The sequence below is a fragment of the Phyllostomus discolor genome, chromosome 7, assembly GCF_004126475.2.
Source record: "Phyllostomus discolor isolate MPI-MPIP mPhyDis1 chromosome 7, mPhyDis1.pri.v3, whole genome shotgun sequence".
NCBI lineage: Eukaryota > Metazoa > Chordata > Mammalia > Chiroptera > Phyllostomidae > Phyllostomus > Phyllostomus discolor.
This window is the reverse complement of record NC_040909.2, coordinates 79671920-79686663: the sequence shown is the minus strand read 5'-3', so window position 1 is coordinate 79686663 and position 14744 is coordinate 79671920. Positions and strand designations below refer to the sequence as shown.

The 14744-nt window shown below is 36.8% G+C and overlaps 1 protein-coding gene across 5 annotated transcripts in view; it reads right to left on the bottom strand.

The window, feature by feature from the left end:
* Window positions 1-9561: 9561 nt before the first annotated feature.
* PKIA (cAMP-dependent protein kinase inhibitor alpha) overlaps window positions 9562-14744 on the bottom strand; it is a 104344-nt gene continuing 99161 nt past the window's right edge. For all 5 annotated transcript variants that reach the window (XR_004904324.1, XM_036031043.1, XM_028518851.2 and 2 more), the window contains 2 exons: window positions 13110-13287; window positions 9562-11303 (listed from right to left, as the gene is read on the bottom strand). Coding sequence is in view for 4 of the 5 variants with exons in the window: in XM_036031043.1 (XP_035886936.1) it covers window positions 11224-11303; window positions 13110-13260 (231 nt within the window). In the remaining variant the exon portion in view is untranslated. The remainder of the gene's footprint in view (window positions 11304-13109; window positions 13288-14744) is intronic.

The following is a 14744-nucleotide window of genomic DNA, read 5'->3' as shown; positions in this document are numbered from 1 at the left end:
GTAGCCAAGAAGGGCTGAACTGACATGCAGTCAGTTTGACAGTCCAGGGCTGAAAGGAAGTTGTCCCTGCATGGACCAGGATATAAAAAGGGTTTGAAGGACCTATGTTTCCTTGATTAGAGATCTGGAGGCAGACAGATGGATTGACATGTGTTTATTATTTCTGGAACTACAAGTTGACCTAAGAAACTTGAGAACAGAACTCTGAAGAAGAGCAATCTGCAATGAGCATTAAGGTATTAGGTGGTCAGTTCCAGGCTGACCTCCAGGGCCTACTCTATAAGAACAGAGAGCAATTCACCACTTTACCAGTCAGTCCTTGGCAGGAGATGGTGACTAGAAGAGAACCTGGCAGAGGCTTCTAGGTGTTGAGATATTCTGATTCTATATTCTGATTCTCTATACTCTGATTACCTGAGTATATTCATTTTATGAAAAATCCATAAAACTGCACACTTATGTGCACTTTTTAATATTTATATTCTTCAACAAAATTGAAAAAATACTGATGCCTGTACTTCATTCTATAATATCAAATCTGTAGAGATGGGGCTCAGTTCTTAGGAGGAATGTTTTAAGTTTTCCAGGTGATTTTGATAGGCAGTCAGAGTTGAGAATCACTAACAAAGAACTACATACCCACATCTACATGCCATACTGCATCCACAAAAAGTAAATAATTTCTCTGCTTACTACTTGGCAACCCTGTGCAATATGGTAACCAGAGCACTTAAAATGTAGCTAATCTGAATTATGGAGCATGTATAAAATGAACACTGGTTTTGAAGAATTGATACCCCTTCCAGATACTGTATTTTTCACACTATAAGATGCACCCTCCCAAATATGGGAGGAAAAGGGGAGTGCATCTTATAGTCCCAAATGCAGCTGACCTGGCTCAGTATGTGTGGGGGAGAGCAGCAGTGGAGCAAGGTCACAGGAGGCAAGAGCAAGGTCATCGCTGCATTTTCATCCCAAATTTGGGGCAGAAGAAAGTGTGTCTTATAGTCTGAAAAATACAGTATTTAATGTTATATTATTTATTAAATGTCAACATTGTACAAGGTCTGTCTGGAAAAATGTCCAGCCATGTTAATATAATGTTTGAACTACATCGATGGTAACCTAGAAGACAAGGAGAGTGGACTAAAATGCACATGCACGAACAATGACAACTTGATTGTACTAGTCAGTGGGGGTGGTAGATGTTGAGTGGGCATGTGTACTGTGTGGCTGTTACATTCAAAATGACTGAGAGAGTAGATCAACAAATCTGCATCAAATTTTGCAATTAAGCTTAAACATTCCTCCTCAGAAACTATTGGGGTGATTCAGAATGCTGCAATTATCAGCAACTGGTAATTGGAAGATTCATCACAATGTGCCCACTCATGCCTCACATCTTGTGTAGAGATTTTTGGCCAAAACATCAAATCACCCCATTGGCTGTATGGGGGGTACTCAGCCTCCATACAGACGAGATTTGGTGCCCTGTGACTTCTGGATTTTCCCAAAACTAAAATCACCTTTGAAGGGAAGAGACTTCAGAGTGTTGATGAGATCCAGGAAAATATGATGGGGCAGCTGATGGAGACTGGGAAACTGTATGAAGTTCCAAGGTGCCTACTTTGAAGGGGAGTGAGGTATCATGTCCAATGTACATGTTTCTTGTATCTTGTATCTTCTTCAATAAATGTCCTTATTTTGCACAGTATTTGCCTGGACAGACTATATAATTCCTGGACAGGACCTCTGTAGTATATATACATATATGTATGTGTATATGACCTTGTATATGTGCATTACTTGTATAGGTATGTGTATACATGAACACACACATTGGGTTTTTCACTGCTTTCTTTTTATTTCAAAGTGGCTATTAGAAAATGTAGTTACATGTTTGGCTTGTACTATGGTTCCATTGGACAGCTGTGGTGCAGTTGAAAGAGCTTGGGAATTGTCATCTGGGAAGATGGACATCAGTTTCAGTCCTGACTTTGCACATAAAAACTACATGGTGAGCACTTGAGTTCTCTGAGCCTTACCTTGGTCACTTACAAGAAGGTAAATATAATTATATTTCAGAGTAAATGTGAGAAATAGAAGTAATATAATCAAGCATCCAAATCTTGTTCAGAACCTGACAGTTATTATTACCCTGAGAAAAGATCAAGGAGTCTTCTCCCCCCTTCCTATGGGGCTATATAAAAAGATACCTATTTTTTAATACATACACCACATGTTATCAGCAAGACATATGGTGCCTTTAAAACTGAGGGGTACATCCAGACAAGAGCAGGAAGTTGGGTAAAGGACAGCGGCAGCTGCTTTGATGGCACAATCCCGTCCTTCGAGTTGTGTGCATCTCTGCTGCTTCTCACTTTCCCTCTGACGTTGGGCTTTTTCAGCTGCTGGATTCTTAACCTTGGAATAAGTCCTATGTCTCTTTTTCATCTCAAAGCCCTTAGCCTATCCACAAAAACATCTCTTTCACTTTCAGCATTCTTTCATTTCTATGTTAGACTCTTTGGCAGGGACCTCATGTGTCTTAGGGTCTTTGTGTCTGGACTTTTCCGGATGCCCCTACTCTTGCCTGGGGGTGAGCTCTTGGAACTGGCCTGCCCTTTTCTCTTGAGCTATCAGACACAGCCTTGAGACCTCCGTGACCTTCTTCAGCTTCTGGGCTTCCAGGTTCTCCTTAGGGTCTCAGGTTTCTACCCTTCCACCTACTCCAGTGTCTCTCTTTGGACTTAGCACTCATATACTATGCTCTAGCCAACTTGGGTTATGTGAAAAATATGTGACCCTATGATTTTCTACCTGTGTACATCAGTGTATGTCATTTTTTCTATGCAGAATGTCTAACCTTTCTTTCTCCAATAAATAACCATTTTGAGAAATCATTCTAACATATCCTTCTCCATGATCTATTTTGTTGAGTGATATTTTTTCCAGAATTGAAATGCCATGTTCTATGTTCACCTATTATTCTTCATCATATTCAACATTATTACAGCATGTATGTACTTGTCTTATTGCTATTAAATTAATATATTCTAATAACCCTTATGGCCTCATGTGACTCTGTCTTTGTATGGAACCACATTCAAAAAGTCTCATCTAAAAACCAGAAATAATTGAAGAGTCAATATTTACATATATCACTTAATAATATTAAGGAAAATTTAGTTCAAAACCTATAAAAACCCTTTTAGCTCCTTCCCAATTTTTTGATTATTTTTTTCATTGAAATCTTGTCAACCTTCCCAAACTTTCTTTGAGAAACCTCAGTTTCATTGCTTTTCAATCCTCCCTCTACTTTTTAGTCCTTTATTATACAAATATACTTAAACATTTTCACTTGGAAAAAATTTGTCTGCTTGAACCATTACCTAGTTTATTCCTAACAAAGAAAAACCTTCATACTGATTCATCATGAAATATTTTTCCTCTTATCATTCTGACCTGTGTCTAGATATATTCTCCCAGTTTTGTGTTACAAAGGACTGGAATCAGCTGAATAAAAAGTAAATTCTCATTAGACACTGGAATCAAAGAAAAATTCCTTATAAAAAGAGATATATGGGGAAAATCTGGGAATAGTGATAGAAAAAAACTATGGCCAATATCACATATATCAGTTTCTATTGGTCAAAGATTTTGTGGTATTTTTTATATTTCACTCCTTATTGTAACAACACAGAGACTTAAACTTACTAAACACACATTAAATATTTTCCTAAATAAATTTGGTGATTTACCAGATTTTATTTAGGACCATCTGTGAAGGCAGCTTCTGTTTAAGTTTCCACTCCCTAGCTATGACTATTTTTTATGTAACTCTGGACCCCTAAGATTCATGGTTATGTATTATTTATGCATTCCAAAGGTCATGTGGGATGAAAGAAAACATAAAAATCCAGTAGGATAATCATATATATAGTCACACTGTCCTACTCACATGCAGTGTGTAAAATGAATCACGGCAGCCAAAGAGCAAACGTGTTCTATTAGGAGAACCTGCATCACTACCTTGACCATTCTTATTCATAGTTTCAGAGTCAGCATGTACATATCACTTCTTTAGTCCTGTTAGTTTTCCAGTGCTATTTTGATTACCATTATGTTTCTGTGTTTCCTAAAGATACAATATTCAGGAAAAAGTCTTTCAGGTGTACATATATGTAAGTGTCCTTTCCTTCTTGAGTGTAGAAAAATATATTCTTAGCCCCTTTGTATTATTTCCCCCTTTTTCCTACTGATTCCTGCTATTTTGAAGTTCATCATAGTCTATCTGAATTTTCATTTCTTTAAGCTATTGCAGTATATTAGTTATATTTCTTTAAAGCATATTCTTAATAATTCCACTGTCCTCTTGTTCAAGGAACACAAACCTTTCCCCAGAATCTTCGTTTCTAACTAGTATCTCACTGAGGCCAGAAGACTAAAGGTACAACCTTCACATTTTGGCTATTCTCACATCCAGCAAAGTGAAGGAAATTCTCCCTACAGAGTACTGAGAAATACCTTTACTAGGCTTACATTGATTTTCTCATTTATTAGTACATTATCCTATGGGACATCTATGTAAGTCATATGAAATCTCTGTGTGTATGTGTAAATGTGCAGCATATAGTTTGTGAATCAAATTTAAATATAGTGACTATTGCATAAACTAGAAGAAAAATTATAGAAATCAAGTTTCCTTTTGTAATACAATATTATACATTTTCAACTTGCAACTCATCTCTGAAATTCATTTTCTCCTAATCAATTGTATGTAAATTCTGTCTCGGGCATATTGTGAGCTTTAGGAGGGTGGACATTCATTTATAAATATTTATTAGGTGTTAATAAACAACAAGGATACAAAGATGAATGAAAGTAGATGGCTTCCTTCAAAGAGCTTATACTCTAGTTGGGAAGGCACACATGTAAACAAGTAGCTGTTATCTAGTGAGATACAACTGCAGATCAAGTGTTAGGGGAGCAAGGAGTATAGAACATCTAATTTCTTGTGGTGGGGCTTGGGAGTCGAGTACAATTCAGGAAGGGTCTAAAGAAAAAGGCAAAATGGGGTATAGTCTAAAAGAATTAATGAGAATTTGCCAAGTACGAAGAAAATTTTAGGAACAGGAAAATAGCTAACACAGAGCAAAAAGTCATATAAAAATAAACTGTGGCACTTATACCAAAAAGTTTTATCTGGCTAAATTGAAGGATTTTTAAATTAAGGGAATGAAATCATCAGACTTATGCATTAGAAAGGTACATCTAGTTGCATGATGGATAGAAAGAATGCCAGATGAGGCAGGTCGTGATGAACAGGCCAGTACATTGTATTAGCTAAGTGATGATTTAAAAGGTGAAGTGCAGACAAAAGAAGTGGACTATTTCAAGATGTAGTTAAGAGTTGGAACTGATGGGCTGAAAAAATAAGTGGAGGAAGAAGAGTTATGAAAATTTTAAGAATTTTGATTTAAAGTTGCTGGGAAAGTAGTGCTACCATTAAATGAGGTCTGTAGCATATGAAGAAAAGCAGGCATAGAATGGTGTTTGTTGTATTCCAACACTAGATTTAGTGTTGGAATATTTAGTTTTAAGATAATTTTGATAAATCCATGTTGATTTAACCAATAGGTTAGATAATCAGCAGTAAGCTTTAGGTTGGAGGTGAAGATATGGGATTAATCATGTTAACTGTGGTAATTGATGGTGTTGGAGTGGAAGAGATCATCCGAAGACTGCATTTGGAGAACGGAATAAGGAAGGAATCCCAGGGAAACACAGTAGTTGGTGGGGAGGGAGGAAAAAAAAGGACCTAGTCAAGGAAAGTGAGAAATTGCCAAAGAGAAAGGGGCAAAAGATAAAACCATCTAAGGAAAAAAAGTAGGAAGGCAAATGAAGCAGCTCAAATAAGATTCCATGGCAAACAGGATTATATGCCACTGGGTAGGCTAATAAAACATATATAAACTATCCATTATATTTGGCCATTGGCATTAATATATTTATATAGGTCTCATTCAAAGAACTGGAGTGAGACTGGGATCAAAGCAGTTGAGTGCTTTCACAGGTACATGGCTGCTATTAAGGGGAACTAGTGACATATCACTGGCAGTCATCCAGAGTTTAACAGAACACAGGACTCAAAAACACCACAAGGGAACCATGCCCATCTCTAGATGTCTTGGGTCCAGGTTAGAGCCTATATACATGGCAACTACCCCTATGAAGAAATGAGCACTGAAGGATCTGAGAACACAGCAAACTAACATGGGAGAATGCAGTCAAAGACAAAGGATACATCCACACTTGGAAAATGTGAACTTGGAGGAGAAAATTGACTTTTTCTTGGGATATGTAGATTCCTTCCCTAAGAAGGTATTATTATTCAGCTATGTCCTCTTACACTAACATCAATTAAAATTATATAATTAAACTTGATTTTCGGTGATGCTTGAGTCCTCTATAATATCATCACTTTTTAATTTTCATCTTGGCCAGAACATCAGTGACATACTGCGAGTCTGGGAACTACTGAAGATATCATTTGTAATAAGAAAAACTTAATTGGAAGTCAAAATGCAAAAAGATAAAAAATAAGAAGGAGATGCATGAAGATAAAAAGCATAGATTACTATTTTGAGAAATATAAGTGGTGAAGGAAAGAGGGGAACTTGGAACTTGAGCATATTTGTGGAAAAGTGTCAAGTCAGTGAAGGGAAACATAATTAATATACCTCCTGTTAAGGTCAGAAAGAAAATGATTTTAAACCCTCAGATGAAGGAATAAATCTTAGACAGGAAGTGGGAAGCTTCCACTGTCAATGGGTTATAGTTAGATACTTTTGTTCATTTTGACTTAACAATGAATGAGAGCTGGCCAGAATCCCAAATCCCCATATCCTGTACCAGATAGATGCAAAAAATACGCTAGCAATGATATAGCAGTGATGCAAACTTGCTGCACTGGCCAGCAGTTTGTCCCACATCCACATGTAGTGTTCTATCCTGTGACTCCAGTTAGATGAACTGAAAGATCTACAGTTCTCTTCTGTTCCTTTGGCTTAAGACCTTCCCTGGACCACACTGAGTGCTGTGTGATGCTTACTTTCTCCAGAGCCCCACTTTAGTCTCTACTTGGTCTTTACTGACTGTATGTGGTAAAAATAATATGATAAAAAGAGAGCAACAGAAAGATAAAAAATTTTCACTTCTTCTTGCTCCTCTAGACCAAGATGTTATTCCTGATATAGTAAGATCTTGGGCGTCTGTGAGCATGATGTGTTGCTATTGACTCATTTTAAAGCTTTTTGGTGGAGTGAATGGGACAGGTACATCTGGAAGACTTGCACTTCTAGCTCTCTGGTTCTCAAATTGCTGGGATTGATGGTGGGAAGAAAGATATCAAAGTTGCATAGGAATGCTTTGAAGGGAAGAGAATGTTTGTGAGTGAATGTATGTTTGTGGGAGCTGGTGGAGGAGGGAATGTTGTAAAAACTTTCAGGAGATTCTGATAAACATCTGTCTTTCTTCTGGTATTAAATCACTGCTCTACAGATGAGCAAGTAAGAACCACTAGAGTGATATTCGTGTTTGCAGTTTAAGAGTTGGCTGTGTTAGATGATAAAGTCTAGGCTCCCATTAGGGAATGGAGTCAGAAATAATTGGAGTAAAGCCCAGGAATAGGTGAGGCTGGAATGCTGGGTTTGTCCACCACAGGATGGCTAAGGTTTTGCATTTCTCCTTTATCACCCACAGCACTTTCTCAAGCAACAAGTACATATAGTGCATTCAATAAATACTCTTAATAGACTGTGTACATTTCAGAAAAAAATGTATTCCTTTTAATATCAATTATGTGAGCATGCAACATTGCTAAATACAAAAGTCATACAAGCTCACAAATGACTTCAGAGACTGCCACTCTTTTAATTGAAGAATAATTTAGGGCCTATTGAGATACCATAAATCATAGATCCTTTCTTATTTTCCCTTAATGACTATGCATTTGCCTCTATTACTATAGGTTTCACAAAGCATTCTACCCACAGGCAGTTCCATTTCTTTACCCTTTATCTGAAGAGAAATAGAAATGTCATTCATCTTTTAAAAGGATGTATTTCCACTGGGTCTGAGTAAGACTCAAGGGTAGGGAGTTGCAGTGCACAGCTCTTGGGGCATTGCCTAAAAATTGAAGGCTGCCTATTATCTATTGGAAAAAAAATTCAATACATTTATGATAACATTATTCTGGCATAGATGCTTACAACTGATAAAATGCAAATTTGGTAAGTTCACATTTATTGCAAATGAATTGAAAAACTGAATGTGTCCTATTTCTAGTTAAATTCAATGGGTGACATGGGGCATTAAATACATCTGAACAATGCTAAATTTATAGACTACATGCCAGAAAAATAAATTTTGGGAAGGATAACACAAATAAATACTATTTGAATTTTTTAAAAGCCCGCTTTCTATGATTTATACACATCTGTGTCATTACATAGGTAACTTTGAGAGAAACAATTCCCATTCCTTGGACTCAACTACCTTTTCTAAAATATGGAGGCTGAACCCACCTGTCTGTCATTATTCCCTTCCAGAGAGACATGTTCTGTTACTGACTTTAGTTTTATGGCCTGTGCAGTAGAAACCTCCTTGGAGACAAAGATAGGCTCAAATCTTAATTTCATCATTTGTTAGCCTTTTAAACTTGGGAGAGCTATACCTCAATCAGCCTTAATTTCCCAATCTGTGAAATGGGATAACACTAATAATTCACTTTTTAAATGAATTATTTGAGGATTAAATGGGAGCATATGTGCTGGGAAGTGATTAGAATGTTGGTTAGTTAATGGGCATTTAATGTGTAGTATCAGCCAGTGCCCTAGACTTCTACTTTCCTTCTCTCCCTAAAAATTCAATTCCTTGTATATTATTGACTTGCAAGTAAAGTATATTATAGTAAAATTTGGTAGATACTGTGAACTTTTGCTGTGTAACATTTGTAAAATAGCTGTTTTGGAAAGTAGATTTTTATCTTTCAGCTTGGGAATACCTCTGGGTTTGAATATAGCAGACAAAGCAGAAGAGGTCAAAATAATTCTAAAGCTCCATACAACTTTGCAGTTCAGCACTATTATATATTCAAAGACAAGCATGACACCACATGCATTAAGCATAGTATATCACATAGGAACATCATCCTCTACATATACTCAGCACTAGTCCTAAACTACATAAAACCACATGAAATCAGAGTGGAATTCCACAAATTTAAGAGTGAAGAGAACTTAACCTAGATTCACAAGAAAGCTATGAGGATATTGAAAAAGTCATTTTATGAGTTGGATGTTTTAAATGGACTATCAGAGATGGTCTAAAATAGCCTCAGCAACCAATTTTCCCACTTATAAGTCTATTAAAGGTAGATTTGTTTGAATTTAATTGGACATGTTGGTCCAATTTGGGCCATGTTGGGCCATGTTGGTTCTATCTTAACAGTTTAGATAGAAGGTAGTACTTTAAAACTTAATTTTTCTTCTATTTTCTGAGAGACTCATGCTATAACATTTTTCCCCCTAGGAATCTATGATTGAGGACCAAATGATACCTATGCCCCACTATCCTTCTCATTTGAAAAGTACTGTAAAGGGAAGGGGTGAGGGCAGACTTATCTTTCATCTCATTTGCAAGTACAAAGGAGGGACGAGTTCTTGGTAAGTCCTTATACAGCTACCTGTTGAAATGCTGTTTAGCCTGCTTTACATGGGACTATACTAAGACCTCGAGGACAGTTAAGTGGGCTCTTTATTGTAAAGTTCTTCCTGTTGTTCAGTAATTCATGAGCCAATTTATTACCACTGATAAGTGAGTTCATAATACTGACCAGAGGGATCACACAGCTCACAGAAACTTTCCAAATAAGAACCATGATGTCAAAACACAGCTGAGGCCATCAACAGTATTAATGAGGATTTTGTTAGCTTCTAATTATGATGATTATTCTATCAGAATGTAATTCACACTAGTTATTAGTAAAAGTTTACAAACATTAAAAAGTGCATAATAATATTTGGATCTGATAGGGCTGAAAAAGGACAAGAAAAACACAACACAAGGGTGTTAGCTTTGTGATTGGTGTCCACATGATTGCAAGGAGATCATTTTCTCCATTATTTTCATTTTCCTGTGCTGTCTTCCAAATTTAAACATTGTGAGAAAAATACAGCATTGTGAGAAATTTGATTCTATAAGAATAAAACATTTCTATTAGTTATCACTATCTTGGCTTCTCTTTTCTACCTTCCCAATTCTTTAAATCCTCATAATTAAAGATAAAAATATTAGTTGGGAAAAGTGTTCCACTTTATTCTTGGGAATAAAACAAGATTTGCAGGTGAAATTCTGGTCTGTGCAGACACCAAACAAACTGATTTCAGGTAATATTCACATTAATGGAAAATTCCAAATGCCTGCATAAAAAGCAAAGGAGTCTTGTTGAATCTATTAGACTTAATTGATCCATCAGCAGTGGATCAAGGGGAAAGATTGTTAAAAAAAAGTATGTTCTATCCTGTGTACACCACCACACTATGGAAAAGAAAAAAGACAGCCCTTTAAAAAATGAGTAGTATAAAAATTCACAGTAATGTACATTATTTTTGTTTTTCATGAGCAATCAAAGAAGAGGGCAGTGCCAAGCATCTCTATTGTACAATACAAAAAAGTGTAAGTAACACAGCAGGAACACATGGACACAAAATGCTAAAAACAGTGCTTTCTGGATGGTATTCTTACTGGGTGAATACTTGGGCCAGAGATAGTTAAACTCTGGGGTTCAACCAACCCTTTGCAATTACACACAATTAAATCCTCTGACATTGGGAGGGGCCAGATGCTACAGGGAGAATCATCATCTAGGTCACTGCTACTGTCTACAAGCATTTCATCATGTGGTCAAGTGAAAGGATCCATACATAATGATGTCCAGACACAAGCCACATGACTTCAGCCATTGCTAATGACAAGGGCAGAGAAGAGTCTGTCTGCAGCCAGAGCCTCTGCCCCCATGTTTAACATGACAGCGAGCAGGTTCCTGCTGTGTGGAACAACCATGTTCTTTCTCCCTTTGTCACTCATGTATACAAATGCAATCCAACCAGGCCTGGAGAGCTGAGACATGGTCAGGTAGAGGAAGATAAAAGTGGGGTATTAGCTTTCAGATTTGGCTGCTTCCCCCTCAGCTTCCCCACTCTGTTCTGTTGAGCTTCGTTGAGCATCTTCCTCACCTTCTGTAAGAGACAGTGGAAAAAAGAACAAGGGTGAAATAAACACCACTGCTTATATTACCCACTCTCAGTATATCACATTGGAAATTGACAAAATATTCCACAAGTCTGAAATTCTAGTAGAGAAAGTGTGTTATCTTTGTAATTAATTGCCCATCAAGAAAATAGTTTAAGTTGGCTAGCTAATTCTGGTTCTGTGAACTTGGGATAATGTGGTTCAAAAACAAAATAATAACTGAATTTTTACAGCGGTTAGTGATCATCTATGTTTTTGATAAATAACTAGGAAATTTCATGCCCACGTCCTGGCACTCATTTTTAAAAGGTTTACAGGTTACAGAAATCACAAGTGTCTTTGGGCTGAAATCAGAAGTGGAGAGCAAGTTTCACTTTTTATTCCTGACTTTTTTATTTTAAGAATTAAAAAATGCATTTTACATTATTTATAGCACTTGATGATAACCCAGCTGATTTCTCAGCAGTTTAATTAGTTTAAATAAAAAGCAACCGTGGAAGATGAAAGGTCATTATGCCAGCTGGTCAGTCCCTTGTTACACAGTAATAATGACCTCTGCCCTGCCCTTTGAGCACCTATACACTACTCCAATAAAACAACCCTCATAACTGCACAGTCAGTAGCACTTTCAGTGAATGACTTGGCAAATACTGAGATTAAACAATGCTTTCTCTCTACATTCATTCACTTCACCTGAGTGCAGGCTGTAGGCAATGCTTGATTCAATGACTCATATTTTTGCATGTGTTAGTTCACTACTAAGCAACCAATATGGCTTAATGGCCAAAATATTTTGGTGATGCTGCAATTATGTAAATCATAACAAGGCTTGCTAAGAGTTTGTTATCATAATTCAAATGCATAGAGGTATGTGGGCTGGTCTATTCAGGGGTGTCCAACCTGTGGCTGCAGGCCACATGTAGCTCAGAATGACTATGAATGTGGCCCAAAACAAAATTGTAAATTTTTAAAACATTATGAGATTTTTTTTACGATTACGTCACAATGTATTTAATGTGTGGCCCAAGAAAACTCTTCTTCTTCCAGTGTGGCCCAGAGACACCAAAAGCATGGACACCCCTGCAAGTGATTTATTCTTTATGCTTAACAAATACATATAAAACATCTCACCATATACCATACTTTAGAGAAATTGAAAGCAATTGTACATTAAAAAAAAATCTGTTCTAAAGGGGACATAAGGGGGTCAGGCATTACATATTTTGAATATGTCTTGAAAATAAGAAGTGTAGATGAGCAGGCAACAAAAACTTGATAAGTAGAAGATTAGGAATAAATTCAGATTAGGTCAGAAGCAATAGAGTAGACTATTTAAAGAGGAAACTGCTGTATAAATAAAAGATGAGGAATTTAACTCCCATGGTGCTTGGGACTTCCTACGTGATTTTTCTAGAGACTTTTGGGGATACTTCTCAGGGTTTAGCATAATGCTACAAACAGAGCCAAGGCTAAATAGGTGGCTGTTAAGCCAAGGTCAACATGGGATAGCAATATTGTCAAGTATAAATTAAAAAGAAGGTGAACACTAAAGAATTTCAAAGGAAGTCCCTCACAATTCTCAGCTAGTGATATTTTGTCATTATAGTTGTCATTATTGAACAGTTTTTGAGGGGAAAACCCTGTAAAGAGAAGTCACTGACATTTATCCTGCTTTACACTGTTTATAACTCTATAGGCTACTTTTGAAGGTGGTTTGTCGTATCTTAATCCTACTTAGTGAAATGCTGCAAATCATCCCTTATTCATAGAGAAACATGAGTCAAACAGCTCACCTGTCTTGTTGATATCAAGACCTGCTAATTTCAAGGCTAATTCATTGCTGTTGCCACTTGCGGAGGAAACCAGGATGTCATGTATTGCATTTCTTCTACCTGTTCTTCCCGAAGCAATAAAATCTGCATATGTGGTTTCCACATCAGTCATTGCTAACAAATATCCGCATAGCAGGGACTGAAAAAAACAGAGAAAAATTAACAGGTAACTATAATGTTGGTCAGTGGTAAACATTTATCCAAAATACATTAAATTATGATCCTATAATATGAATATGAAGTAATTATCTTGCTTACATGTCTACAAAGCAAGCAATGCTTTGATTCTTGATCAAGAGTCAGGGAATGTTTTTGTAATGAGCCTGATAGTAAATATTTTAGGTTTGGGGGGACATATGGTCTGTGTCTCAACTACTCAACTCTAGTTGTAGTGCAAAAGTAGTCAAAGATAATATGTTAAACAACTATGATAAACAAACTGTGTTTATAAAAATGGGCATAGGGCCAGATTGGGCCCACATGCCATAGTCTGTGGCCACCTGGTTTAGATTATAAAATTCTCCTTCTCTAACACCATTTTAGTCAGTCCTCTACTCCAGAGAGGAGAAATTGAGGTCAGTTGCATACTGAGGTCAGGGGGAGAGTGGAAGTGGTCCATCCTAGAGGTAAGGAGTAAGCAAGCAAGTGCCTTGTCTGCATAAAGTCTAAGAACAATTGTGAAACTGACCAAAGTCCAGTTTGCTTTCTATCATCACCATGCGCACAGCAATTCTAAACCATGTCAGGGATCAAATACTGCTCTCAATTCAGGACAGCTCCCATGTAGCCCCCTTGGTAAGCCATTGCTTGAGAGGAATAACAATCTTTCTTGACTGAATCATTACAAAAATTTTTCTGAATAAACTTGATGATACATATCCTTAATTAAAGACATAATGAAGACAAAATATTTTCAAGGAAAAATATGCAACATGTATTAACAAAAAAACATAAAATGCAAAGCTTTAATTTATTTTTCTATCTTTAAATTTTTATCCTTCCTTGAAGGTCGAAAGAGGGATGGTTACTAAGATGAAATGACTTTCTTCCTTTTTTCATCATTTTCTTCTTTTTATTTTAATTATTGTTCAAATACAGTTTTCTGTCTTTTACTCCCATCCCAGTCCACCCCCCCAGCCCTCCCCATCTCCCTCCCATTTCCACTCACCTTAGTTTTTGTCCATGTGTCTTTTATACTTGTTCCTATAAACCCTTCTCCTTCCCCAGAAATTCCCTCCCCTCAAAATAATGACATTTTGTTGGGTTAGTTTGTTTAAACAAGACTTTTAAAATAACACAATTTCCCTCCTATTCCTAAATGTTCCTATTACATTTTACTATAGTTTAAGATTAAGAACTCATACCATTACTCAAGAGAAAGGAATCTTTTCAAAACACAAGTATGGAGGAAGCTAGAAGTGTAGAGCCCATACATCATCATGGATGTGCACCCTGCACTCTGAAATAACTTAATGCCATTGATAGTGCAGTTGAGGCTGGCAGCACATCCCCTTAGGCTGATTTCTTCTCCCAGTGCATATTGAGGGAGCTTCTAATTCAACCTGCAGAAAACTTGTTATATTCTCTCTTCTTTAA